Below are 12,167 nucleotides of genomic sequence, written 5' to 3' on the forward strand. Positions count from 1 at the left end.
AAAGTGTGAATAGAGTAAAAAGCAGGGAAGAAGAGTTTGATCGTTAAAAAATAATAAAAAATAATAATAACATGCAGCTCTAAGTTTGGTTGATAAAAGTAAATGTAAATCACTACCCACTGAACTGCTGTACGACCTGGAAATATGCCTTTGTATAAGAGTATAGAGAGCGTCTGCTGTGAGAAATCAGCGATGAGGAAGTGACACAGAGAACATGACTGTGCTCATTAGCACGTGTGTCACATTAAGAATGAACTGTACTCCTCAAAATGCAGGAGCAAAAGCCGCTCCAGTACAAGCACAGTCTGCCTCTGGCAACTTTTTCTTTTCCCTCCGGTGGTTTCACGTCTCTCGTGACGCTCAGTAAGGGCCCGCAAACGAAACATAATGGACTCCTCTCGTATTCTTCCTCTGTGGTGTTCACACCGGTTTAGCTTAAAATGAGCAACGACCCGCTCTTTTCGCTCGGCACAGTTTAGTGAAGCAAACTACCGGCGAAATAAACGCAAATATTTTTGCTCTTATACCAACAATATCTCTTCACATTTGAGAACATCACTGGGTTACCTTGTTTTAAAGCTGTAAACACAACACCTACATTTTATCACCTCATAAAGTCGATGTGCCAAACGTTCCAAACCCAAATACTCCACTGGACTGGACCGGACCGGACTGGACACGGCTGCTGCTGATACCACTTTCAAACTGCAGCTCGTAAGCCGAAGAATCTCACCGGGTGTTGTTATCCTGTGGATATCACTCACTGTGGAGAGGCTCTGCGGTTTGGTTAAGTTACACGACTTTTAGTGGCTGTTAGTGCTAACAATTGTTTTGCATTTTGATTTAAACACATTTAATCATCTCCAGGTTATTTCTTATCTTCTGCTATAATACAACATACCTGCGAGTTCTCCGATTTCTGTTCATTTCCTGTAAAAATAATACACATTTAGCATCGAGCCAACTATCACTGTAAGTTAGGTTAAAACAGTTATTGATTTCATATTTCATCAGCCCTAATTTGGGAGGATAAGGATGCATATTTTGTTAACTTCCGCTCAGTACCGCCGTAACATCGCGCTACTTGCGCCCCGCACTCTGCACTCACCCACCACTGGAAAACTTGAAATACTCGAAATACTCGATACATTTATTGGTCCACATCCAGTATATACCGAGGGAAAATAACACAATCACTTTCCTCTTAGCTGTGTCCATCTGTAGCGAGTCCTGAGGGAAATATCTGGCTCTTTAGCTGATAAATGCTCCACCGTGTTCGTCTTCCAGCCTCTGACTTTGTCTGCTGTTTAGTGCTTTAGAAGCCGGAAAGTCAAAACAATGATCCTAAACAGACTAAAACGCCCTGTAGAGCTGAGGGCACTGCAGAGCCGGGCGATAATTCTCTGGGGGTTTGTAACTACGAGCGACCCCTTGCGCGTTGTAAAATAGTCAACTGATCCCATTTTGATACAAGAATATCGATTTGTGCAGCTTTAGCTGTCATGTTTTAACGCCTCGATTGCTTTCACTGAGCTAAACCGAAGCAGGAAAACTTCCAGGGTTTGAGCAAACTGTTCCACACGTGCTGTTCCTGGTTCACTCGTTTTCCAATCACAGATCCAAACCAATGTCTCTCCGCTCGTGAGATTGCTTAAAGCCAAGCTCTGCACAGATGTGTTGGTTTGCGTTAAGAAGGGTCGAAGTTAACGGAGCAGCGTGTACCGTGAGACCACAACACTGGCACACTCATCTCAGTCCAAGCTGTTCCATACCATCCTGTCAAATTAATCACTATAGGACCAGAGGGTCAGGAGGGTTATGAGTGATAGAGGACGAGAGATGAAGACAATGAGAGAGAGAGAGAGAGCTGTGAGGATGGATGAATAGACACAGCATAGGGAGCAAAGGGGAGGGAAAGCAACAGATGGACTTGTGAGGATTAGAGGGAAATCTGGGTGGGTTTCTGACGGAAACTCACCCAAGACGAAGGAGGGAGTGATGAGGGAGCGCAGAGCAAAGGTGAAGGAAACTGAAATCCACGCCCGAGGAGAGGTGAAGAGAACGCAAGGAGAGCCTCGCCTGGCGTCCCAAACATGGTGAGTCAACTTGTTTTTGAATTTTCCTATGGTTGCACGAGCGTAAGCTGATCAAAAGCTGAGCGCCAACGGCAGCTGGATTTTCCAATCACATACACGGGGGAAAGATTTCAGCTCAGTTTACTTTTATTAGTTGAGAACCTTGAGCTGTTGGAATGTGCGGAATATATTAATGGCTTCTCGTCTTCCACTAAAAACAGCGTTTTTACACCCGAACTCCCTGCAAAAATTACTCAGAACGAATGTTCTGTCGGCCGCTTCCACGCTGAGATGATTTACCGAGTTCACGTCTCAGAGGACAAACACGTCCCCCGAACCTCACTGACACGCCAGCCGGTCAGTCAAACTGTGCAGCCAAGCTTTCTTCAAACCGACAGAGCTTTATTTGAAAATCTAGTGGACATCCCAAAGTTTCCAAAGATAACAACTATGTCAAGCTGCGTTTTGGGGATATGCCTATAGATTGATGCACAAATCATGTATAACATTTCCTTTTGACGGGATGATTTTGTCAGACAGTGCGGATTAAGATGATTAATCCAAATTTAAAGCTACTTAAAGGGGAAATAAAAGTAAACTGTATGTTATGGGGTTAAAATCATGTTGCTTGTGGACCTCATATTGCACTGCATGATAACAGGAAGTCCAAAAGGGACAGTTTGGTCATTTTTGGTGACAACAGCGTTCCGTGGCATTATGATATATAGCCTCGTCATAACCATGTTTCTTATCATGCTCTTTGACGTGTGTGGTGTGTCGACAGACCTCCAAGGGTTTAACTTCTCACCTTGCTGCAGTGATGTACAGTCGTGCTCCGGGACACCGAGACACCCCCATGTTTGCACTGGCGCAGTCCTTTTTCACTTTTGTGGCATTTCTAGTGGTTTTACTGGAGTGGTGAGGGAGAATACCACAAAGCTCCCCAGTCGGACCCAAACCAGGAACATTGCGGTTTATGGTCGGCGTTTTAACCTTAAGGCACAGGGGCGCCCCAGTCCGCCTCCATGCTTTACAGAGAGAAACAACTGAGTGACAGCAACGTCAATAGCTAAAGCAACAAGTCAAGTTTATTCGTGTAGTCGTTGATGGCGAGTAGAAGCTCAAATGTACAACACCCACATTATGAAACAAATCTTCAGCATGCTTTGAAAAAACAACCCCATGAAAACCTGAGAACAGAGTTTAAGTTGTAATGAGCACATAAAAAAAAAATAAATTACAATAAAATTCAGTAATGATAAAACCATGGCACCTGGCAGGATTGACGCACAACATAAATTACTTGAACAAAGATAGACTCCATCTGTCCTGATGACTTTTAATCCAGATGTTTGCCTCCGTCTCCCTTCTTTCCTCTTAGGTGGACCTCCAGACAAAGACATTGTGAGAGTCCGTGGGCATTAATCTCATCCACCTAACTCTGCAAGATTAACAGAGATTACCAGGCCTGACCAGAGGTAGGCTTGAGACTCTGGACTGATCACTCCTTCACAAACTCAATCCGTCTCGGAGAGGTGGAGGAACAGGTTGAAGGACAGGATGAGCCCTGAGAGCGGGACTGATTAGTCGCAAAATCCGCAGGATAAGATTTAGATTTTATCTTCATCCGAGAGGAAACAAACGCAAACGGACACGAGGCGTGAGTTGTCACGGCAGCAGAAGCATGGGGTAGAGTGGCAGCTTCGTAGGACATGTGTGGAGTCAAACGTCTCGCCTGGCTCGTGCCGTAACATCGAGAAGAAAGTAAGGTCCCAAATTTAAATCTGATGAACCACTTTGTTTGTGACGCGGATTTTCTTTGACTGATCCTAGAGCAGGAGGAGAGCTGGAGTTCTTCCCGCAACCTCTGGCCTAAACATCTGTCTTTTCCTTTCTCACTGGCTGGAAGTGATTAAATCCCAGCACTTCATCTTTCTCCTGTCCTCTGACCCCAGCTCATCGACTGTTTGTCCTCCTTAAACCCCGTCCTTCCTCCATCTCTCCACCCGACCTCTTTTATTTTTATCCTCCCCTCTGACCTTTGTTCAATTTCTCAAACATCCCTAATCCTCTTCCCACGCTTTCTCCCTCTTTTCTCCTCTCTACCGTCCTCCGTGAATCAATCTCAATCACAACAACAACCTTTCACAGTTCGCTGGACTTCATCCGGACTTCCCGTCGGGGTGTCACGGAAACCCTCTCGCTTCTCTGATCCCCGTCCTGATTGGTCAACGGGCTCCTGCAGCCACTTTTGAATACGGACCAGCCTCAGAGTCCAGTCGGACTCTTTCCCACTTTTCTCTGAGCGTCTCTGAGTCGACAGGCAGCCATGCTGGAGAATATGTCCAGACGTAACCGCTCCCTGCTGTCTCTGTCCCTCACCTCTCTGGCCCTCACCCTGTCCGTCTCGGCCTTCTGCACCTCCTACTGGTGCGAGGGAACGCACAAGGTGGTGAAGCCGCTCTGCCTGTCGCCAGTCAAGATGAAGAACTGCGGGCAGAACAACAGCCAACCATACACCACAGGTGAGGGCGGGAAATACCGTCAACAAAAATGTTATTCTGAAGGTCCACATTACAGTGTCCACATGGCTCCCCCCGGTGTACGTTTACAGACTGACAGATCCCTCCAGAAGGACATCTGATAATTGATTGATCGCGTCATTTTCTAAATGATAAGAAATCTAATTGTCTCGGCCAAAACGATTTGGTTAAAAAGTGAAATCTTGTAAGAGGTTGCACATAACTGTTGTTTAAACAGCATTTTGACATTTTAATGTGGTTAATTCGTAACTGGGATTGAAACAACAGATACACATAACTTCATGTAAACTTAATGTCACATTTCAGTCATCCGTCATATGACTGCCTGTTTGTTCATTTACGACCTCACTCACTACTTAATCTTTTGTGCAGTAAAAAATGCGATTACTATATAAATATATGATATATGTATACAATTACTTCTCGTTTCAAATGTCCAGATGTCAACATTGTAATAGGGAAGTTGCCAGTGTTTCTTAAAAGTAAACAAAATGATGCACGACAGTGACAATGTGTAAGTTTGAATTCCACAAAAAACAGCAGGTTTGCATCTAAATGAAAAATGTAGTCATTTATATCCTTCAACCATTCACACACCAGTGGCAGCAAGCTACCATGGAAGGTGCTGGCCTGACGGGGCGCAGTGTCTTGTTCAAGGAGACTTTGACACATGGACAGGAGGAGGGTTTGAACCACCAACTCTGAAATGAGTGGAAACCTCGATATGAAATGAAGCTCTACGGCCTGAGCCACAGCTGCCCTTTATTTTAAGTCTCCAGCTCCACCGGTTCATTTGTATGTTTGTTAGCAGTTCGGTATCTTAAACACTACCGATTTAGAAACAAATTTCAGCTAAGTTTGAAAAAGTTGTGCCATGGGCCAAAGGACACGTGATTCGTTTCTGATGAAGGGCCGGAGAATTTTTAAAGAACTTGTTAACGTTGAAACATTGGACCTTTGTGACCAGGAGAAGTTATTTGAGACACTGTTAAATACTGTGTTAATAAACATCATATCTATAATCTACTTGCTGACTGAATGGATCATTGCTGATGAACTCCCAGTTAGCTGACATCGATTTTATCTTTTTATATCATTTGTACGGATGAAACCAAAAGGGTCAAGTCTGAAATAAAAAATGCACCAATATGCTGCCATCGTCTTTTGTACACACCTGCGCGAATGCACAAATAACATGCATTTTAAACTCGTGTAATATGTGTAGTTACTGTACGGGCTCCAACCCCCTCACCCCCCAGATGTTTGCCTCTGTTTCTGTATGGCCTGATAAGGCTGTGTTGATATTTCTGTCAGGAAACGTTATGGTAATGGCAATGATGTAAGAATAACTGTTTCCAAAATACACTTAATAAATAGTAATGAAGTGCAGGGGTTTTATGGCGTCCACAATGTTCCTCTTACACCCTGTTTTCTAGCATTTTACACTTATCTTGACCGTCAGAGATTCACATACGTAATCCCGGCTTTGTTGCTAATCTCAGAAATTTCTATCCGCAGCTGCATGGTATCTGGACTCTCTAACCCGCTGTCTTGTTTTTCAGCACTAAGCCTATTTGTTTCCTTGTAATAGAAAAAACCCAAATTTCCCAGTGAACAGTGCTTCGGGCCCCGATTGTGTTACTCGCTGTGGCCCACAGGAGACCCGTTGGCTGTAAAGACGATCCCACACTGCAACGTAGAGTTCACGAGGAATAGAATTTATCAATAAATGTCATTTTCCTCCTTTTGCTGCACCTCTTTACTCTGGATTTAACCTCTTCTATTTCGTATTTCTTTCATCACTCTTTGCCCCACCTTTCTCCTTTCAGAGGCCCCAACCCCGGACCCCAGGAACCCGGCCTCCAACGTGACGCTGTCTCCGCTACAGAAAGAGGAGCTGGCCAGGATAAAGAAGAAGCAGCTGGCCAACGCCGTCCACTACATCTGGGAGACGGGCGAGGACAAGTACATGCTGCGCTACTTCCACACCGGTTTCTGGCTCTCCTGTGAGAAGCACAATGAAGGTTGGTTGAACAGAGGCCCCGTGGTTAAGCGAAGACTTGTGTTTGGAAGATACTCAGTGTAAAACTCTGGACGTCCAGCGAAGTAATCAGTTACTCTCTCTAATTTGTAGTGGTGTACTCTTGCATAAAAGTCATCATACTCTTTGCACTCCGCTACCACTCTTAAATCCATTACAGAACTGATATTTCTTTCATACAGATGCCCTGAAGTCTGAAAAGTTGTCTATCTTGTACACACAGGATTAAAAAATATCATCTTTCAGGGCTTCAGGGCTTATTGTAGGTAAGTAAGGACCCTGATGTTGTGTCATAGAGTCTGGCTGTCAGTCCCACTGACATACATTTGACCCACATACACACATTTGTTTATGAAGCTGGCGGAAATGTAATGTTGAAACGGGAGAGGACCGTCCCCAAACTGTTGGAAGCACATTACTGTCTAAAATATCAGCGTATGCTAAAGAATAATATTATCAGCGGAAACTAAAGGACCGTACCTAGTCCAGAATAAAAAAACCAGCCCCAGACCAGAAGTACACAGAAGGACGTTGACAGGGCTGTCCAAGAACTTTTGACTTTTGATATTGGTGAGATGTATCAGTTGAAAAGTGCTTCAGTGGATGTTGAAGAGCGATGTAAACATAGATCACAGATGAAGACCGGTCCACTGAATTATAAACCCGTGCCAAAGGTTTGGAACCTTTTTCTTTCCGTGTAACTGCAGGCAGTGAGAGTGTTCTCCAGTCAACACGGGTGATTTACAGTTAATTCTCCTCCTTAAACTCTGACTAAGGAGTATAATGTGTCTCTGGATTGTGCCTGGATTATTGTAACCACAGGCCAGTAAAAGGTCTATTACTGCTTCAGAGTCAAAACAAAGTTATGTCGCCGTAACTGAAAAGCTTTTAATCTTTGATTCAAAATGCTCTTTTCGCTGCTGTACTTTATTTATACCAATTCGATGTTACCGCACCACCTCCTGTTGATGGCACTAATAATTTGTATAATAATAATATAAACAAAAACAAAAAAAACCAAGTACACCTGCTTGTACATCTTTCTTTTGGCTTGGTCCTCCACCAAAAGTTTCCCCCAAACTTCCAAAGATTCTTACAAAGAGGGAAAGATACTCCCAGAAACTAGTGAAACATCGTCCTCAAAAGCACGCACAGAGCAAACGAAGCGACTCCTCCAAACAAAACGTAATCACTGGCCTGTATTCTTCCACTAAAAGAGACTGGTTTTGGTTGATAGTCGGCAGCTCAAAGCAGATTTCTGGATTCTGACCTGAAATTCTTCCTCCTATGTTGGAAGGTGAAGCACTGGGCTTAAGGCAGCACTTTCTATTACGTTTTCAGGATTTATAGCGAGTATAGACATAAGTACTCCGCATGTGCAGGGGATTATTGTTGTCATCCTCCCCCAAAATCCAACATATTGCAGTTGCAACGTAACACTCAGATCCTTGGGCTGACAGAGGCTATAAGGACAGACATAGGTTTTACTTTAATCCACTAAATGATGGTTGGCATTCAGCACAATTCAAATATTACAGATTCAACAAGACTTAAAGACCAAATCGAAGTAACTCTACTGTGATCGATTTGACACGGATGACCTGATGGTCCATGTTTGTACCTGTCAGGATCTCGGTAGTTGAAATCTGTTGTGATTGTTCTTTTTAGGTGATGATCAGGAAGAAAAGTGTCGCAGCTTCATTGAGCTGACGCCAGGAGAAACACAAGGTTGGTACAAGTTCATCACGATTGCTCAAAGCGGAAAATATAAGAAAAATAACCTGTACTCCGTTTGATCCACAGTTACACTTACACGAAGTTGCAAAGGGAAGAATCGCCTCCACCTCTTGTTCTTTGCAGGAGAGATGTGACAGACGGGATTTTACATTCTCTTTTCCCCTTTCTTTCTTTTTTCTGCTCCTGCTTCCAGGCGTCCTCTGGCTCTCCGTCATCAGTGAGTTCATGTACATCGGTCTTCTGGCCATGGGTTTCCTGCTGATGTGTGTGGAAGTGATTTGCCTCTGTGCCAAGAGGGAGATGAACGCCCTCAAGATCAACGCCTTCGCCGCCATGTGCACCGTCCTCTCAGGTCAGGACAGGGGACGCTTTCCGCTGTGTTGTTATAAAATGTCCCTCTGTGACTTGTTCGATCTCGTCTGTGGCAGCTCTTAAATTTCCACTGAGCAGCTGTTTACACTGGCAGCCCCAGATGTTTGCAAAAAGTAGCTGATTGAATTATGTGAACTGATGTGATGTCTAGATATTTAAATGTGATTCGTTCAGGCCTTTGCTCTTTCGACAAAACCCAAACACCTAAATTATTCAACTCGCTCTCCCTGTTTTTCTTTTTTAACTCTCATCTCTGTGTTTTCTATCCTCCGCCAGGTATGATGGGGATGGTAGCACACATGATGTACACCACGGTGTTTCAGATGACTGTCAGCATCGGGCCCAAAGACTGGAGGCCACAGACCTGGGACTACGGATGGTCCTTTGCGTAAGTTTGTTTCACAAAAGCCATTGGTCTGATCACACCTGCATTTACAAGGTTGATTGATTTTTCCGCAAAATCAATTAATTTCGGAGGAACCGTCCCGATCAGTGCACTCGCTTGGAGGTGCAAAGTAAATTTTAAAGTACGACATTGGTGAAATTGTTTCACGTGAATTTGTGATCATGCTGATCAAGAGGAAGCCTTCTTCCAGGATTTCATGTAATTTTATGACCCAAGATATAACAGTTGTGTTGTGAGAGGGGCTGCTGGCTCCAGAAGTGATCTTCCCCAGTCTATATTCCCATTTCAGTTTTTCTTTAAACAGTATTCTTAATGTTATTAAGAACAGAAACACAGAAATCTCGGTTAATGAAACGACCGCGTAAATTGAAGTTGTGGCCACCAGATTACATTATTTCAGCTTCATTTCCAAAACATCATGTTATGTCCGTCATTTTTGGCATGTTGGACGCGTCTAACTCCTACAATACCCATGAGCCTCAGCCTCCGTTGCTACGGAGAATAGAAAGGGCCAATCAGACGCGCGGAGCTGGAACAGCGGCAATTCCGAAACGCTCTGTTTTTGCAATTGTTGACAAAACATTTGGCCATTGCTGATGAACTGTGTCAAAACTAAGACAAAATTTAAAAAGTGAACTGGTTTAAGCTGTAGATTTTTTTTTTCAGTTTTCTCAACACTGAAATCTTTCACTCTAGCCCGCCACTCGTGGCTCACGGGACACAATTTTAAGCTCTGTGACTGGATGTTTCTTGCCAAAATGTACCTTTGGAGTCGCAGTTAACTTGTACCTTTGACTTTTTATCAAAGAACCAGATATTTTCTAATGCAGTTGTTCATCTTTTGGACTCATGATTTAAGTGGGAGTGTTTTCATGCCCACCCAAGCGTAGGAGAGCTCCAACTGTGAGTGACATAACGTTGTCTACGGGAAAAATGAATGGTACTTTTACTTCTGGAACCAGTGAAGCCTGAAATAGGCCCTCCCACTTCGCAACGCTCTAAGCAGGTGCTGTTGACGGTTCCGATCTCTGAGGGAACAGAGAGCCAAAGCCAAAACAGAGGACGCTATCAGCTTAGTAGTTGTTCTGCACCATCAGCTTTTATTTAACCTTTCTGTCTGCTTCACAAAAGAGAAACAGTTTGCAAGCAAAAGGCAACAGTCTTTCTGATTGATGATTAACAAGTTAGCGAGTTACTAACGCTAGCATGTTCTCATGGATAGTGTATAAGCGATTTGCTCGCCAACCAACTAGCGGTTTGTTTGCAGCTTCTAGGACCAAATATTTTGTGAGGAGATGCAGGTGAACTTAAAAAACAAGTTGAATTAGCCTGTGGTCTGACAACAAGGTCAAAACCTTTCCTCCCTGAACTCCCCAGCATGGCGTGGCTGTCGTTCAGCTGCTGCATGGCGGCCGCCGTGGCCACACTCAACTCCTACACGAAGACCATCATCGAGATGAAGCATCGGGCCCGGGTGAGGCTGGACGAGGCCCGAGCCGCCGCCCACGCACCCTCCTATGAGGAGGTCGTTCGAGCCGGTGGCGGAGGGGTTTACTCCGTCAGCCAGCTGATTCAGCTCGGCCAGCAGGGGGCGCTCATAGACCCGCTGTGGCCCAGAGGAGTGGGACCAGCTGTCGGACCTCTGGCATGTGGAGCTGGGGGAGCGTTGCTCGTTGGCGGAGGAGGAATTGGAGTTGGGGGGATGGGAATGGGAGGAGTTGGAGGGAATGGGGTTGGAATGGGAGTGGGAGCAGTAGGAGGAGTTGGGGGAATGGGTGTGGGAACAGTGGTGGCATTGGGAGGAGTGGGAGGCATTGGAGTGGGCATGGGAAGGCTGGTGGACCCTCATGGCGTGGTGGTTGTGGAGGGATGCAGCGCCGAAGGATGTGAAGACTGTGAACGGGAGATGGACGAGATAGATTACGCTCTGCAGGAGGAGAGAGAGGACTCACTCTGCTAAAATTTTGGGGGGTGGAGAACTGTGACGAACAGCTTGTCGGGACTGAAACTACAGTCCAAGACTACGAGACTTGAACACACACCAAACATACCTTTGTATATATGCAGTTCAGAAATGAAATTGTAGCACGATGTGTTTCTAGACTGTTTTCAAGTTTGCAGCAGTTACACCATGGTAATTTCAAGCTGTGTCATTGGATTCCTTGACCACTAGAAGGCATTTAGACTCCAAAACCAACTCACAGACTTGCAGATCTGATTCGCTGTTGGTTCCCCACGTTGTTACGGCCAACAAGTGAGCAGAGAAGTACCTACTTACACATGCAGAGCAAGCATTATTATCCCATTGTTGTTGTGTTTCTGGCCACCCAGTATTCACTCGCCAACCTTCGGGCAAGTAGCGTAGATGAGGCCCGGTTTGTTCGAACTTGTTTGACTGAAACTTTCATGAGGAGGGTTTGTGAGAGCAGTGCGAGTCTACAGTCTGTGCAGTGTAGGAAGCAAGACAACTGGCTAAAAGACACTAAAACCTGCAGAGTTGGGTGTTTATTCTCATTGGGTTCAGCCCTACTAGTGACTCCGCTGTGCTGTCGACTTGGCTGGTAAAGTTGTCGATATTAACATAAAAATAAAGCTCTCTGAAGCTTTAAAAGGTTTACTCCTGGATGTCTTTAAAACACACAACAGTGCCCATCAAACCCCGCAGAAGGAGCTGCAGCAGTTGGAGTGACAGGATGACCGAACCACGTACTCTATGTGCAAAAAAACGTAGGAAGTGTTGGTAAGAAACCATTTGCTTCTTTTTTAATGAGAGTGTAGTTTTCATTGTAAAACATTTTTTGAAATGTTAAACCAAAAGGACCAAAAGGCAATAATGTTAGGGCCATGCCAATAGATGGCTGTGTCTTCTATAATTTTATATTCTGTTGAAATCCTGTTAATACTTGTATCAGTACATTTTGAGGTAATTTTTTTTTTTTTTTTTATCATGTCTGAGGCTGGCTGGAAGAAACTTGCTAACAGCTATTTCAGAT

At 44.5% G+C, this 12,167-nt stretch overlaps 1 protein-coding gene across 1 annotated transcript; it reads left to right on the plus strand.

Moving 5' to 3' along the window:
* The first annotated feature begins 4,404 nt into the window (after positions 1-4,404).
* si:ch211-232m10.6 (uncharacterized protein LOC572203 homolog) lies at positions 4,405-11,931 on the plus strand. The gene is made up of 6 exons (XM_040122097.1): positions 4,405-4,600; positions 6,448-6,642; positions 8,328-8,387; positions 8,590-8,748; positions 9,045-9,156; positions 10,552-11,931. The coding sequence occupies exons 1-6, from the start codon at positions 4,405-4,407 to the stop codon at positions 11,132-11,134; spliced, it is 1,305 nt and encodes a 434-aa protein (XP_039978031.1). The 3' UTR covers positions 11,135-11,931.
* Positions 11,932-12,167: the final 236 nt, after the last annotated feature.

The sequence above is a fragment of the Xiphias gladius genome, chromosome 24 (genome assembly GCF_016859285.1).
Source record: "Xiphias gladius isolate SHS-SW01 ecotype Sanya breed wild chromosome 24, ASM1685928v1, whole genome shotgun sequence".
Taxonomy (NCBI): domain Eukaryota; kingdom Metazoa; phylum Chordata; class Actinopteri; order Istiophoriformes; family Xiphiidae; genus Xiphias; species Xiphias gladius.

Excerpts from the sequence above, each read along its gene's own strand:
- si:ch211-232m10.6 (XM_040122097.1), top strand. The coding sequence starts at position 4,405 with ATGCTGGAGAATATGTCCAGACGTAACCGCTCCCTGCTGTCTCTGTCC. Across the intron at positions 4,601-6,447 it reads CAGCCAACCATACACCACAG|AGGCCCCAACCCCGGACCCC; the intron begins GTGAGGGCGGGA and ends TTCTCCTTTCAG. Across the intron at positions 8,749-9,044 it reads CATGTGCACCGTCCTCTCAG|GTATGATGGGGATGGTAGCA; the intron begins GTCAGGACAGGG and ends ATCCTCCGCCAG.